Here is a 15,717-nt window from a genome sequence, read left to right as displayed (position 1 = left end):
CGGGTGCTTCGCATTCTAGAGGGGATTTGAAAATTCTTATTACGTCGCTTTTCTCTTCTCTTATACCCACATATGAAGGAGACTAGTGATATGGAAGAAAATTCGGCTCCATGTCAAAATACTTGATCGATTGAGAGGAATCAGGAAGAATGTAACTATCTGGATCTGGAAGATATGAGCCATGGGCGAGCAAGTAATCTAAAAACATCTAGTAAGGCTTTTTCCCTGCCAGCTTTAACACCAAGTCCGTCTCAACAGGTTCCTCATAAAGACGCTTGGTCAAGTCCCCTTCGTCCTCTTCTGGGCGGTTTGCGTGGCTAGTTTCAGTGAATAGATTGTCATGGGGCCAATGTGTCTATTCAAGAAGTTAATAAACTGCCCTTTTATGCAGAAGAGACAGGAGAAAGGATAACTTACCGTTCCAATTCGCTGGTCGAAGAATTCACTCTTTTTCTGCAAGACATCAGGCGTTGCAAAGGATGCTGGTGTATAGCACGCATCTATGAACAGTCAGAGAGAGACCACTTGGGTCGGAGAAGAGAACTCACAAACAACGGCACGTAGATTCTGAGATGATGGGACGCAATTGAAGTGCATAGTGCGAGAGTCCCAAAGAATAAGATCTCCGGCTTCAGCATTCACCTTAAGAATCTCGCAGCCTCTTTCCTCGAACCACTTCACCTCACTCTCGTCAAAGCCAAACCAATCGCTAGGTCCCCATGTTTCTCTGCCAATTTCACCCGAGTGAGTCTTGAAAAACTCCGGCATAAGCTTTGTAGATCCCTTCACGACGAGAAGACCCCCATCTTGAGGACCATTTGGTGCGAAGTTGAGAACACCCTGGACACACTGCATACCCTGTCGCAGTGGGCTTTGATCAATGTGTGGCCAAGGTTTAGTTTGTGGCAGAGTAGTACCAGATGGAAGAGTGAAGTTCACTCCATCGAAAGAGACCAGAAGCTTGTCTGTTCCCCATAGCTTTGCGAAGGCTTCGATTACTCCGTCCTCTCTGGTCAAATCGATTAGCTGTGTATCGTCGGATATGGAATTGAAGACTTACGTTCGAGCCTCCCATATAAACTTCTCATGCTGGATACGGTATCCATGATACATTCCGCCCTTGATATGCGTGGGTAAATGCTGTTCGGTCCAAGTTGAGCGATCGTTCCTGTCAAACCCGAAAGGGAAACTTTCCAACCACTCAAACATCTTGTCGATGTAGTATTCACATCGATCAGGTGAGATAGCGTTTTTCACCACAACGTACCCATTTTGGAACAATTCGTCTCGCCAGTCTCCATGAACTCTGGAATCGTCCACGGTGACTTGATTAGTCGTTGGATGGGGCATGGTATGGGTGGGAAACTAGGTACAGGATCGAGCGGTCGGGAATGTCAATGATTGGTAAAAGCGCCTTGAAAGCATCTTGAAAGCAGACTTCGGTATGTTGCGTCTTTATTTAAGCCCTAATTGTATCCGGAAATGTCCCTCGGAGTGGGTGGCGGAAACTGCCGCGCCTCCGCAGATAAGAAACTCGCGCGAGTTTCGCGCGAGTTGACCAACATCGATATCTACAACGGTCAATGAACTATCTGCTTGCACTCTCAGATACCATTGATCATGGCAAAATATAAGTTCAATGGGCTCCTTGGCTCTCCCAGATGCCCTCCTCTGTGTTAACCCCAGAGATCAACCTCATCCTCCCAAAATGACTGCCCCCGTTCATGAAATCGAAACTCATCGCTTTGACAAATGGTGGAAAGATCTTGGTATGCGCAAGCTACTAGCATGGCAGGCTACCATTCTTATATCGCAAATGACCACTGGTTATGATGAAAGTGTGGTGGGAAGTTTCCAGTCCATGAAGCCCTGGGTCAAAGGTCCGTAGATCCTTTCTACATTCCCTTCGAGATAGAAGCTAATCATGCAGCTCTCACCAGATATGGGAAATCCGGACTCATCTAGAATCGGACTCATAACAACTATTGTTTTCGTTGGGGGCTTTGTTGGTGCTCTGATTGCCTCGCCCACAGCAGACTACCTCGGACGACGAGTAGCCATGTTTGTTGGAGCAAGCCTGACGTTTTCGGGAACTGTAATTCAAACAGCTGCACAATCAGCTGGTATGTTTATTGGTGGTCGGTTTTTGATTGGCGTTGGAATTAGCTTCACATGTGTTGCTGGCCCCTCGCTGCTCTTCGAACTGGCTCATCCGGCGACGCGTGGCACAATATCTTCTTTGGTAAGGTCCCCTTACTAATATATCCAAGCTCTTTATACATTCTGCTGACCTGAGACTTCTATAGTTCAATGTACTTTGGTACGTAGGCTCCATCATCGCGGCATGGACAACGTTTGGCACAGGATATATGACTACCAGCTGGTCATGGCGTATACCGTCGCTCATTCAAGGAATTCCCGCACTTCTCGTCATGATGTCCGTTCTTTGCGGTCTCCCCGAAAGTCCGCGATGGCTTTGTGCAAAACACCGCCCGGAAGAAGCCCAACGACTGCTTGCAAAGTATCATAGCAACGGCAACATGCACTCGCCTCTTGTGATACATGAGATGGAAGAGATACATACCTTGTTGGAGGCTGAAGCGGCCGCCCAAAAGAGTGGTCAAAGTAGCTGGCGTATTCTCTACCAGTCGCCGGCAAACAGGAAACGAATTGCCCTGGTGGCTACTGTTGCCCTCTTGACACTCTGGAACGGCCAGGGAGTAATCGCATACTACTTCAGCCCCATCTTGACCAGCATTGGTATCACCTCTACACCTCAGCAAACCGGTATCAACGGTGGATTGCAGATATGGAACCTGCTGTTCTCCCTAGCAGGGGCTTTACTAGCGGACCGAATCGGCAGACGAACTCTCTGGCTGATCTCATTCATCGGCATGATCCTCGTCAACATCCCATTGACTATATGCTCGGCCATGTATGCCCAACATGGATCCAAGGGAGCCTCGTTTGCCGTCGTTGTATTTCTTTTTTTCTACGATGCGGCCTTTAATCTGGCAAATAACCCACTTCTTTATTGCTATCCGACGGAGCTTCTGCCGTTTGCAATTCGAGCCAAGGGTTTAAGTATTCAAGTGGCTATCTCGCAGGCAGCACTTACCGTCAATCAATATGTTAATCCCATTGCACTGGAGAGCATTGGATATTACTACTATATTTTCTACCTGGGAATGCTTGTCCTCGGCGTGAGTGAAATTTCAACTACCATTATTTCCATATCTCGAGTACTAATTTTTCAAGACTTTGATCATATATTTCGTGTTCCCAGAAACGAAAGGTAAAACCGAAGTTGAGCTCGCCGCTCTTTTTGAGGATCCTAAATTGGATCACACAGACCCAGTGATGCTTGAGGGGTTGGAAGCAGCGTCCGATCAATACCCAAAGCCCTGTGAGAAGAGTGCTGTGGTTATCAAGAATGAGATGTCGGATTCACTGTAATGGGATATGAGTTTGGTGTGATACATAAGGCTCATGAGATGTGATATAGTTATGATTCTATAGACACATTAACATTATGAAACTCCAAGCCTCCATCCTTCAACCCTTGACATCATTAACAAGCTCTTCCTGCTGAGAAAGTCTCTGGATTACTCTGCTCATCAAAAATCATTCTTACCAAAATAGACACTGTGGGGCTATGTTGATTCATCAGCCTCACTGATATATCACGTGGCTTAGCGCTCAGCCTCCGGACTGAGATTTACCCAACCTCGGAGGTGAACCCGACTTAGTCAGCTTACATCCGCCTTAAAGCGGCCCCCAAGAGAGCCCCACCAGATGGAAGTCCCTACGTCCGCCGGTACAGTTATGTACCTCATCCATCGATGAGGCTGAAGAATACAATATGTACATAATGGAGCTTATACAGGTCGGCGCTATTATATTACTAGAAGTAGAAGGATATATCCTATTAATACTACCAATACTACTATCAATATACTAATAATAACTCTTCTTCAAATCCGTTTGACCTGGCGGGGGTGGGGGTCTACCTTTTTCCCTTAAATCACTTTCAACTCCTCTTTTCATTTCCCCCTCTCTCTTGACACTATTCGACCTTTACTATTGACAAGGGGGATCGGACAATTCTCTAACAATTTCACAATGAACAGACCACCACAGGGTGGTCAGCAGCACCTAGGTGCAACATGGTATCCAGGGGGGCAAGATGACTTCTACATGCCAGAGGTCATATCCCCATCTCCTCAAAGGTATCAATTTGAATTCACATCTATCTGCGATTTCCGCGATTTCTGTCATCACTGTCATCTCTGCGATCTTTGCAAATCCTGCAAATGCCGAGAATGCCGAAAATACGAGTACTAATTCACCCTAGAGTGATGCCAGAAGTGCCCGAGAACATGCAGGACAATATCGCTGAGTTGGAATACCGCGCTGACCCCCGCCGCGGGCAACAACAACCGCCATACCAACGCGCCAACACCTATCCCGAACGCACCTCGTCCGCCGTCCAATCCCCACACGATGAAGCTCATGATCCCAATTCCTACGCGCAATCCGCGACCTATGATAGCATGGATCACCCAAACTTCTCACCGTTCCCGGTTTTGCGGAACCCACCACCTAACGTCCCGCCTACCGATGAACAGAGAGAGGCGAACCTAGAGCGCGCGCGGATGGCCGTGCTGTCGACCACAGACCCGGAGATGCAACTCGCATGGGCCTTGGATGCCCTCGCCTTTGTCGAGGTTGCCGCGCAGAACGATGTCCGCCTCTCTCTGACCCAACCGCCACGCCCGCAGACCCCACAGGTGGAGCGGCGGCTAAGGGTCGACGCGATGAACATTGTCGGCTTTCTTGCCGAGCAGCGTCACCCCAAAGCGGAATTTATCAAGGGCATGTGGCTCGAGTTCGGCAAATTTGGCTGCCCCGTCGATCGCAAGGAGGCATTCCGATCATACTCCCGAGCCGCTGAGAAGGGATATGCGCGTGCCGAGTACCGCATCGGAATGCAATTTGAGAGCTCGGGTGAGCCTGAGAAGGCGATCAAACATTACCAGCGGGGTGTTGCGCGGGCGGATTCTGCCTCATACTATGTGGGTTATCAGATAGACTGGACATAGTGGAAAAACTAACAACATACTTTCAGCGCCTGGGAATGATGATTCTTTTGGGCCAGCATGGACAGCACCAGGATTTCAACACTGGGTTGGACTACATCCGGCTGGCGGCGCAGTCATGCGACCAGAACGCACCTCAAGGCGCATACGTGAGTTTTGTAAAAATTTCTATCTTCGAAATCATTCTAATGGAGAAAAGGTATACGGCATGCTCTTGGCTCGAGAGCTCCCTCAAGTGAGCGTCCCGGAAAGCTTCCTACCCCTCGATCTGAACATGGCACGTGTAAATATCGAAAAGGCGGCATATCACGGGTTCGCCAAGGCCCAGGTCAAGATGGGTGCTGCATATGAACTTTGTCAACTGGGCTGTGATTTCAACCCCGCGCTGTCTCTGCACTACAATGCACTGGCAGCCCGTCAGGGTGAGCCCGAAGCCGAGATGGCAATCAGCAAATGGTTCCTGTGTGGACATGAGGGTATTTTTGAGAAGAACGACGAGCTAGCATTTACATATGCTCAACGCGCGGCCCAGAGTGGTCTTCCGACAGCCGAATTTGCTCTGGGTTACTTCTATGAGGTTGGTATCTTTGTACCAGTGGATATAAAGGAAGCCCGCTCTTGGTACGCCAAGGCCGCTGCCAGTGGTAACAAGGATGCATCTGGTCGGATTGAAAGTATCTCGCGCTCAAAGACTCTGTCCAGAAAGGACCATGAGAAAATCGCAGTCTCGCGCATCAAGTCGACGCGATATACCGCTCATCAGCGAGGTAATTCAATGGAATCAACCCCAGAGAATATCCAAATGCCAGATCCCTCGAGGATGAGTTTGTCTGACGGCCCACCATCTGGAGCTCCTTACCCCGATCGTCCTTCCTCTACTCGTCCCCGGCCCCAGCCCCAGCAGAGTTATCAACTGTCAGACAATCGCCCAAGCTCTGCTTTTGGCGTCAATCCAAACCTTCCCAATCTTCGAACCAATGCACCCTCGGGATATGGTGGCCCACCTGCCCAAGGCCCCCCTAGATCTCACAATCCGTCCTATGGACCTAACGGGCCCATGAACTACCGCCAACCTGTCCCTGGAGCACCTCTCAGCGCTCCTCCTGGACCTACAAGCCCACAGGCTAGTAACATGGTCAGTCCTGGTGGGGCTCCTCGTCTCGATATTGGTTATTCTGCACCAATGCCGCCTCCAGGTGGGCGACGCCCACCACCTCGACTTGACTCGGCTGAACGCAAGCCTATGAGACCTCCTACTGCTGGCCACTCCGGAATGTCCTCACCCGGTCTGGTATCTCCTCGTCCGCCTGGTTCGCCCTCGTTTCCTCCACGTATGGAGTCTCGGCCATCTTCTCACGGTTCGGGTGCCTCCACGCCTCAACCGACGCCCTCGATCGCGTCCTCGATCGCGCCCTCGGTCGCCCCCTCAGTCGCATCGTCGACTTCATCCGCGCCCCAGCCGAAGCCCGCCAAGCCACCAAGCAAGGGACCCAAGACCTTTGAAGAGATGGGTGTTCCTAGTGCGGCGAAAGACAGTGATTGCGTATGTAAACCCTACTTTTTAGCCATTGAACTTGACTCAAAGCTGACTTTTGCAGATTGTGATGTGATACCCCGGGCTCTGTTCCCTATCCAAGCACGTTTGGCTGTCTCCCTTCCACTTGCATTTTCTCTACTTTCTATAATCTCGGGGGTTCAAAAAGTATTCGCCGTCCGGGAGGCGAATGGTCTCAATGGCTTCTTGTTTCCACATGACTGCATTTGCACCCATTTCATATCTGCCTTAAGCTTTTTTGTTTCTTTTCCCTGGACATATTATCATTCGGGTTGTAAGTTTGGGCATGAATTAGGAGTAGTTGTGAATTTACTGTGAATTTATTGTCATTGAAAGTTCAGTCTTCGAATTGTAGTGTCACTGTAGTCACTTCACACACGTGAGGTCCACCGGTGTGAACTCCAACTCGTACCAACCCAGTACATTCAAACATCTTCCCAATCTCAAACATCTTCCTAATCATCACACCATGGCTCCACGTAAGCCCAAGACAGATGCATCTGCAGATAATGGTGAGAAATTCTCTTGATCAAATCCTTGTTGACCTGCTGACCTTGACTGCAAAGATGCTTCAATGATCCGAGAATACCTTCGTGAGTATCTGGACAGAATCTGGACCTTGACAGATGTTTGCTCACAATGACTTACCGGGTGGATTTTCAGGCCAACAAAAGTATGTTAGCTCCAATAAGTTGTTTGATACTCGAGATAGTGACTAACATCGCCTGGCTCAGTCGTCCATACTCGGTTCGCTCTCTCTTCATGACAGCCTGAGGAACAGAGAGTTGACCAAGCATTTTCTAGGCCATTGATGTCTCTGCAAATCTCCACAACAAGGTGACCAAAAGTAAGACTGGTTCTATGACCGTGTCTATGCTTTCCTAATATATGGGCTTCTAGCGCAAGCCGCAAAGCTTCTTCGGGACTTGCACGAGAAGAACGAGATCGAAGGGAGAGCTTCTGGTAAGTCTGACATACTTGAACAGAAAGACATACTAACCAAGTGACGTATAGGCAAACAGACAGTTTACCATGCTCTGCAAGATCCCTCGGATATCACAACCCCAGAGATAGCTGCAGCTCTCCAGCGTGATATTGAAAGGCTCGAAGACGAGATTTCAACTGTACAGGCAAACGAAAAGAAGGCCCGAGCAGCGTTAGCAGCCCTGCACGCAAAGCCCCGAATATCCGAACTCCGGCAGGACATCAGCCGTCTTGAGAGCGAGGAATCGACGATCCAAGCTCGCTTGGCAAGTCGTCACGAGGGCGACCCCGTTCAAATATCACCAGAAAAAAGAGAAAAACTCGAAAAAGAATGGAAATATTGGCAACGACATGCCAACCTGCGCCGTCGGATCTGTCGCGATCTCTGGGACCAATGCTCTGAGGTACTTCCGGAGGACATGACTGCGGCGGAGCTCTGGGTAAGTTTTTGCGAATGACGAGTGACATAGCCTCAAAGCTCTCCAATCGTCCATGCTCTGGAATTCTGACAAATGTTATCAGGAATCTTTGGGGCTTGAAGGAACGCTCCAATAAGAGGTCATCGCGGAGTGGTGATCTCTCTACCTAGTCCCCACCCGAGTCACATCATTTGACACTCATGCACACGTTTAGTGTGAGAGCTACCGGGGGGATTCTAGAGGTTTTAAGGTGTGTATTCTATTTCCGATGGGAGATCTGATTCGCCGGTATGGAATGGAGGCAACGCGGGATGAGGCGAACCGTAATCAGATGAACATTATCATATGAGACAAGGCTGTGGTGAGATCGTATAACATAATGATGTTATTATTATTCTAATAATACGCCGCGTTAACTTCACTTCTTCACAGTTCTTCGTATTGTCGTGAACCATCTATTATTTGATCTCCCCGCCGTCTCCACCGCCTGGGCCTATCTCTCTTTCCCCTCTTCAATCTCCAACCCCTCCTACGTCTCTATGCAGGTGTCTTCTCGTGCTCCGCCATCTCGTCGAGCCAATCATTCAGAGATGAGAGGTCGTGCGCCTCTTCCGGCTACCTCTGGGGCACCCCAGAACCCCCAGAACGGACATTCTCGCAATCCATCGGCACTTGACGTTGCCCGCAGCCCGCCGAACCAGAGCAATAAGAGTAAGTCTTGACTTGATTCATTCATATTATTGTAGCGACGCCCGAATGCGAAACTAACCCTCTGCTATCATATATACAGACACCAAACATGTTCCTTGCAAATTTTTCCGCCAGGGTGCCTGCCAGGCAGGTCCCGCCTGTCCGTTTTTACACTCCACCGATGCCGGCATTGATTACGCTCCGTGCAAGTATTTTGCAAAGGTATGAAATCGGAACTGTTTCGAAGTCCTCCTCTCATGGCGTGTTATCCGAGGCCATCGGAAGCTAACGGGGCAATGATTTTAGGGAAACTGCAAATTCGGCGCAAAATGCGCACTGGCGCATATCCTACCAGATGGACGGAGAGTCAACCGGCCGACTGGGAACATGGGAATAGGAAGCGGTCATCTCAATCTGGGCGGCCGGGTGAATCCGCAGGCCTATGTCAACCAGGACTCCGCCTTGACCAACTCGGTGCTCTCCCAACAGCGCATGAACGGTCACGAGCAGCCTCGATATGCTCAGCTGGCCCCACAGGAGGAGTATGAATCCCTGCATGGGCAGCAACAGCCGTCCTATGATGGAATCCCCACGATCGATACGGGCCTGGCATCCGATGCCGGCTCCAAGTATGGATCTCCCGCTGAAGATGTCCGATACCTCATGTCGCCTAATAACAACCACCTCAGCGCCCTCGATGCAGGGCTCCCGGCTTCCTTCGACAGTCAAGGTATCTCTCATGCTGCCCGTTACGGTCCGGTGGCTGCTTCCATGCCCTCGCAATTTGGATTGGAATCGCCACCACCCCAGAGACCGGCTCATGCAGATATATTCCGGAACCTGGGCGATCTCGGCTATGGCACCAGTTTGCGCAAGCCTTCATCGAACATAGGATCTTCTCCTCCCGCCCCTGAAGATACAGTCGGTACCCGGTTCATGCACTCGTCGCGCCCCGTCAGGCCACGCATGTTTTCCGCTAGTGTTCCTCGTCCCACGGCCCTTGAGGAATGGGATGAGAACTTCCCCATGGAAGAGGATTACCTACCATTCAATCTGCACGACGATGTTCTGACTCCACAGGAAAAGCTGCGCCGCCTCTCCCGGACCGATAACGACCTCAGCTCCAGCCACCGCGACCTCACTGGCCTTGGCATGACCAGCACCAGCTTTTCCAAGAATGGTTCTCCCCTGGCGTCGAGCCCGTCTCGCTTTGGTGCATTGTTTGCTAAGCAGCGCCAGCGCAAGGAAGAGGAATCTCACGGCTCTTCCTCTTTCCACATCGGCTCTCCTCTCCGTGAGTCATCACTGAACCCAATCACCAGCCCTAGCCTGGGACCCATTGGTAGTAGCCGGGTATCCCACGAAGCGTCGTTCATCTCGAGCCCTGGACGTCAATCCTCAATGTCCATTATCTCCGAGCAGCTCAGCGGCATGGGCCTTCACCCTGGTTCTGCTCGTCCGTCGCCTGCCATTCCTAGCAGTCTCAGCAATCCTACCCCTATCGGTCCTACTCCTATCGGCCGATTTGACCGAATCATCTCCCCTCCTGTCAACACAGGCAAGATTGAGGAGGAAGAGCAGAGTGACCTGGTCTTCGACATGGAGGAAGAGGTCGGCCACAAGCGGACCAGTGCCTCGTGGACTGAGAACAAAGAAAGTTCCTCCTAATCTGTCGTTTGTTTTCAATCAATTTCATCACGACATGTCAAGTCCAAGTCCAACATTGGGACATGTTCATACTCACCAAAAACACAGGAAAAAGGGCATCGGAGTTCAATTGGGCAACATACATCAAAGAGACAAAACAAAAGAAGGTTCGAAGACAATACATCCTTTTCTCCTCAAGTGAGATATCTGATTCGGCAAAAACAAAAGGCACAAAAAAAAAAACTTCACATCCCTCTCATCATAAACTGGCACTCAGCATCATCTGCCTTGTTTTATTCCATCATTTGGAATCATTTAGACCAGTCATATGTGTTTCTCGTTGCTGGGCCTTCAGAGGATCTCTCTAACCAGCCATTTACTGTATTAATCTCTGCCTTTTCTCTGTTTTTTATTCGTTTCCATTCATGGATATTGCACTGTACCTGGGTTGACATATCTCGCCTCTTTTACTATCTCTGCTTTTGTTTCATGATTCCACGACCACTGCGATCTCTGGGGCTTACTAGGTGCTTGCTTTGTCTTCTTCTCCCTTGTTTTTTGTCCCCTACTGTCGGAATATGTGGTTTTGATTCTCAGGACTGCAGGCATGTACAAACTGGAGATGTGCAAATAAACAATTCCTTGATACTAGTCTTCGTAAAAGGAGTAGGTTGGTATGGCTAGTTAGAACTAACAGGAGTAACATACATAATAATCATTTCATTTGATACCTAATCATACACATCTTAAACTAAAACAGAATGCCTCCGAAGATTACGCCAAGCCACGCCAGTATGTTCGCCTTTTCTCCGTAAGCCTTGTGCAGGTACAAAGCAGTACCTTCCAAATTGACCAAACCATTCTCCGCAGACTGTCCCATAGCCTGGCGATTCCTCGCAGAACCACGCTCGCACGTTCCATCAAGGTCCATAGCATCATCCATGCTTAATGGAGAGATTCATAGAGCTGATCCGTACCCGCAACGACGTGCTGCACCAAGGTCTCAAGCGCCTTACCGGTAAGCGCCTCGGCACGGGCCGCAAGCGCAGTCTCCACCTCAGCGCGCTGGCGCTTCGCAGCCTCATCACGTTCCATCTTCTCGTCAGCCAGCTTGCGTTTCCGCTCTGCGACCTTCCTCTGATGCTCCTCCTTAGTAGCGAGGTATTTGAGGGAATGGCCGAGCTTCTTCTTCGAGGGCGGGATAAAATCCACCGGCGGTGTGGAGAAGAAGAGCACGTGCCCTTGGTCGTCGCAGTGAAATTGGTCGCGGATGTCTTCTGGGATGGCAGCGTTGGCTGTGTCGCTCAGGTGAAAGACCTCAATGGGCCGCGGTGCGTTGGGGTTGTACACGGCTGGTGGGGCTTGCATGCGGCTTTGAGAGTAGCCGGTGGCGGGGGTTTGCTGGGCCGATGGTGAGGGCTGGTATGCGCCTGCTGGGGTTTGCGGGGTAGCAAGGTTGCTTGCGCGGCGCTGGAGGGACGCCGTAAAGGCTTGGGATGGGGTCATTTGATGGAAGCCCGGTGGGCGAATGGGGGCGGGAGTAGTGTGTATGATGATTGGGGGTGCTGGAGTACGTGTTTGGAGTCCAGCAGTGCCTGGGCTCATGGCTGTTCTGGAAAGTGATTGGCCCAGGCCCAGTGATTGACGAGGTACTACAGACTGGGGCAAGGAAGGAGGAGGCGGGGATGGAGTTGGCTCGGGTGGTGGTGATTCCTAATGCTGTCAGCTTTCAGGATCTTTTCTCATGTGGGGGGAAAAAGACTTACATTCTCATCTCGTGGACGGCGGTGAACAGCTCCGGCAAGAGGGGGGGCATTGTCGGTTCCCCAGGTTGGCCGAGGAAGGTCATCGGTCTCCTTGGCATCCTCTCTGAGAAGATGTTTGATCGGACTGGGAATTTTCTTGATCTTGCGCGGCACATCAAAGAGATCCATCTCATAGTCTTTCTCTCGCACTTCATCTGGTAGACAGCTGGCCCATGTCTTGATCTTGTTCAACTTGTGTTTCTCCTCGTTGTAGCGAGCCTCACACACGTAAATTTCCTTATCCGGTGCAAGATCTCTTGGGCGACCACGGCTGTAGCGGGTGAAGAACATAACAAAGCAGCGATCCACAATCTCATCAATCCGGTGGTCTCGGTATTGCCCAGTCTTCACAACCTCGTTGGGGTAGAAGTGCTTGTCGACGTGATGCACGGTCTGCTCAGGACGGTAGTACCAACATGCGTTGATCCACTTCTCCCCATCGGAGTCCTGCCAGGTTCGGTAGATCTGTGCAACGATGGGCTTGGTCACATCATTTTGGTTTTGGATATGAACCCAGTCGCCAACCTTCCACAGTTCACCGCGGTGGAGAATACCATCAGGGAGTGGGAAGCGTCCGTCTTCCATCAAGAACTCGCTATCAGGCTTCTTCTTTTCTTGTTCGGCCAACTTTCGTGACTCGGTTTGCAGATCAACCGCATCCTTGAAGATCTGACTGTCCGACTGGTTGTACGCCTTGGCATTTTCGAACATGAGGTCAAGGTCCCGCATGAAATGATCGACGGAGTTGTACTTCTTGCGCTTGGACTTGCGCTTGATAATATCGATGGCGATGGGTTCCTTGGTCTCCAGGTAGTAGTCCGGATAAGCGGATTTGTCGGGCAGGCGTTCAAAGTGTGTGATCTTCAGGTGGCCACCGGCTCCCTTGAACTTCCTAATTCCCTTCAGAATTGTTTTGATGCGGATTTCCATAGGTGTGTCCACGCGGGGAGGACGGCCTCGTTTCTTGCGAAGGTCGGGTTCGTGCTTTTGAGTCAGTCCACGCTTGAATCCGGGCTTGGGACCGGGCTTCTTTCTTCGTCGGCCCTCATCCTCAGAGTCGTCATCCTCATCTTCTTCCTCCTCCTCCTCTTCCTCCTCATCATCCGGCAGCGGATCGGCCTCTGGGATCTCTCCAAGATCGGGTAGCTCTGCCTCGTCGGCGGGGATCAGGCCTTGGGCGGCCAGTTTTTTGAACTCGGCGGCGAAAACTTCCTGGAAACTGTCAGTTGAATGCCCAGGGTGACCGGCTTTACTCAGACATACTTTGACAACTAGAGCATCTTCATAGGCCTGTGATTTGGGTCTGTTGTATGTCTGCGCATTGTGTGGGATCTATATCGTTAGCTAGTTGCAAATCTGGAGGGCGCAACCACTCACCAAGGCGCAATCGCGGACAAATTCGGAAAAGTGCTTGTATTCACGTTTGTTGATGCGCGCTTTCAAAATACTCAGGGCCATCGGCTCCTTGATTATCTCATAGTAGTCGGGAACATAGCGCTTGTTGACACTGCGATGGAACAATCGTGACGGGTCATGACCACTGCGCAAGATAACAATTAGCCAGCGATCGCTATATATCTCATATAAAGTCAGTCGCACTCCTCTTCTCGGTAGTCATAAATTGCCAGGACCACATCCATCATGATTTTCCAAGTTTCGCGCGTGATCGCACCGTCATTCTCGATGGAGTTGACGGGTTGCTCGCGCGGGGGTTGCGATAGCTCTTTTTCGGACTCCATGTCGTTGGCGACACGCGCGTTTCCACGCAAGGGTAAATTTAGCAATCTTTTAGACTAAATCAAATGAAGCAAGCTCGAATTCAGATAAGACAATAGGGGACCCTGTAGATGTCGGAGGATGTTTCACCAACGCGTCCAGTGGACAGGTGAAGCTATTGCTGACTCAGCGGCCATTTCACATTACGGTAATCCATGACATTTCACGTGACATTCCATGACGATGGCCTCACCTTTCATGATCTTTTCATTAAAAGAGGCTGTATTTGGGCTCAATCATGTCTCTATTCACGTCTCTTCTATGAGGATCTTTGCTACAACTGTCTGCTGTGACTGGAATTGAAGTTATCACGCCTCAGCGTACTTTCAATGTACAATATGTATGCAGCTCTTGGCTACATGCATGCAATGATTAGTTTGGTGGGTAGTCTCCCCTTACTTACAGTCTTTTGCGACTTCACTGTTTTAGATTTGAACAGACTACTGATTTACATATCAGTCCATCTCTTCTTAGGGCCCATACCATTTGGCTTGCATTCCAGACTGCCTTGGTATACTCCGTACCCAGGTATAACTACCCCACACGGAAGTCGTCATATCTCCCTATCAGTGGAACCTCCGTTCTTAAGATTATCTACAACATACCTCACAGTTCCCTTAGGTCTTGGCCTCTTTGGGACTTCATCACAATGAGAATCCGAGTCCGTGGGCCTTCAGGCCAATCAACTGTCACCTTGGATGACACTGCAACCATCGAAGATCTCCAAACCCAAATAGCGGAGAAGACCGGCCTTGCTGCCTTTGACGTCAAATACGGATACCCTCTCAAACCACTTGAGCTTGACAGCTTCCAACCAGACCAAAGGATATTAGAAGTTGGGATAAATCTAAATGGGGAGTCACTCATCGTCGCACAGAAAGAGGGGGCCAGCCGGGGCGTGAGCGATGATGCGCCCATAGCCCGAACAGCGCCACCACAACCATCACAGCCGTCGCAGCCATCATTGTCGCAAAGACGACCAGAGAACACCGCTGAAGACCCGCCAGAAATTGCCTCTCCAGAGCATGCCGGAACGTTCGTTCTCCGGGTGATGCCCGACGACAACTCGTGCCTTTTCCGAGCAGTGGGCTCTGCAGTCATGGGCGACATGGATACGATGGTTGAGCTACGATCGATCGTCGCAGGAGCTATTCAATCCAACCCGTCCGAATATACTGCAGCGATTTTAGGCAAAAAACCAGACGAATACTGTACCTGGATCCAGAACGAGGACTCGTGGGGTGGCGCCATCGAACTCAAGATTCTCAGCGAATACTTCAATATCGAGATATGCTCCATCGATGTACAGACTTTGCACATGTTCCAGTTTAATGAGGGAGCACCAACACGGTGTATTGTGGTCTATTCGGGGATTCATTACGATGTCCTTGCGCTGTCCCCTTCTCACCCACCCTACACTCGTGCCAATCCACTGGCGCATGATGACACAAAGATCTTTGAGGCTGTTGATCCGGTTGTCTTGCAAAGGGCTAAAGAACTATGCCAGGTGTTGCAAAGCAAGCACTACTACACGGACACTTCTGGATTCACTGTTCGCTGTAACGTCTGTGGAGGCAAATTCACCGGAGAGAAAGGTGCTACGAAGCATGCCGCGGAGACCGGGCACTACGATTTCGGAGAAGCGAGCTAGAAAAGATTGCATACCGGATAGATAGGCATACAGCGGGATTGTTCATATGAAGGCTGCTTCATTGCCCTGAATAAAGTGGTATGCAGTGTAT

At 50.3% G+C, this 15,717-nt stretch overlaps 6 protein-coding genes across 6 annotated transcripts; 4 read left to right on the top strand and 2 right to left on the bottom strand.

Annotated features, from left to right (window-relative positions):
* Positions 1-208: 208 nt before the first annotated feature.
* On the bottom strand, positions 209-1,350 carry LCP9604111_6890 (uncharacterized protein; the record flags this gene model as incomplete). The annotated part of the gene is made up of 4 exons (XM_039074861.1): positions 209-355; positions 418-500; positions 549-1,009; positions 1,061-1,350. 4 exons carry the CDS (start codon positions 1,348-1,350, stop codon positions 209-211), a joined length of 981 nt encoding a protein of 326 aa, XP_038927191.1.
* Positions 1,351-1,708: 358 nt separating this feature from the next.
* On the top strand, positions 1,709-3,456 carry LCP9604111_6889 (sugar porter family MFS transporter; the record flags this gene model as incomplete). Its single annotated transcript, XM_039074859.1, has 4 exons — positions 1,709-1,880; positions 1,941-2,242; positions 2,307-3,203; positions 3,259-3,456. 4 exons carry the CDS (start codon positions 1,709-1,711, stop codon positions 3,454-3,456), a joined length of 1,569 nt encoding a protein of 522 aa, XP_038927190.1.
* A 666-nt stretch (positions 3,457-4,122) lies between these two features.
* LCP9604111_6888 (uncharacterized protein) lies at positions 4,123-6,709 on the top strand (the record flags this gene model as incomplete). Its single annotated transcript, XM_039074858.1, has 5 exons — positions 4,123-4,229; positions 4,355-5,075; positions 5,129-5,248; positions 5,299-6,642; positions 6,698-6,709. The coding sequence occupies 5 exons, from the start codon at positions 4,123-4,125 to the stop codon at positions 6,707-6,709; spliced, it is 2,304 nt and encodes a 767-aa protein (XP_038927189.1).
* A 1,887-nt stretch (positions 6,710-8,596) lies between these two features.
* On the top strand, positions 8,597-10,415 carry LCP9604111_6887 (putative spindle poison sensitivity protein Scp3; the record flags this gene model as incomplete). The annotated part of the gene is made up of 3 exons (XM_039074857.1): positions 8,597-8,768; positions 8,848-8,969; positions 9,054-10,415. 3 exons carry the CDS (start codon positions 8,597-8,599, stop codon positions 10,413-10,415), a joined length of 1,656 nt encoding a protein of 551 aa, XP_038927188.1.
* A 924-nt stretch (positions 10,416-11,339) lies between these two features.
* LCP9604111_6886 (putative RSC complex subunit (RSC1)) lies at positions 11,340-13,938 on the bottom strand (the record flags this gene model as incomplete). Its single annotated transcript, XM_039074856.1, has 5 exons — positions 11,340-12,107; positions 12,161-13,411; positions 13,463-13,531; positions 13,577-13,739; positions 13,799-13,938. 5 exons carry the CDS (start codon positions 13,936-13,938, stop codon positions 11,340-11,342), a joined length of 2,391 nt encoding a protein of 796 aa, XP_038927187.1.
* Positions 13,939-14,624: 686 nt separating this feature from the next.
* LCP9604111_6885 (ubiquitin-specific protease OTU1) lies at positions 14,625-15,626 on the top strand (the record flags this gene model as incomplete). The annotated part of the gene is made up of 1 exon (XM_039074855.1): positions 14,625-15,626. One exon carries the CDS (start codon positions 14,625-14,627, stop codon positions 15,624-15,626), a length of 1,002 nt encoding a protein of 333 aa, XP_038927186.1.
* Positions 15,627-15,717: the final 91 nt, after the last annotated feature.

This window comes from Penicillium roqueforti, assembly GCF_015533775.1.
Source record: "Penicillium roqueforti strain LCP96 04111 chromosome Unknown scaffold_19, whole genome shotgun sequence".
Lineage (NCBI taxonomy): Eukaryota > Fungi > Ascomycota > Eurotiomycetes > Eurotiales > Aspergillaceae > Penicillium > Penicillium roqueforti.
Note: the sequence above shows the minus strand (reverse complement) of the source record. Positions and strands in the feature narration are given on the sequence as shown.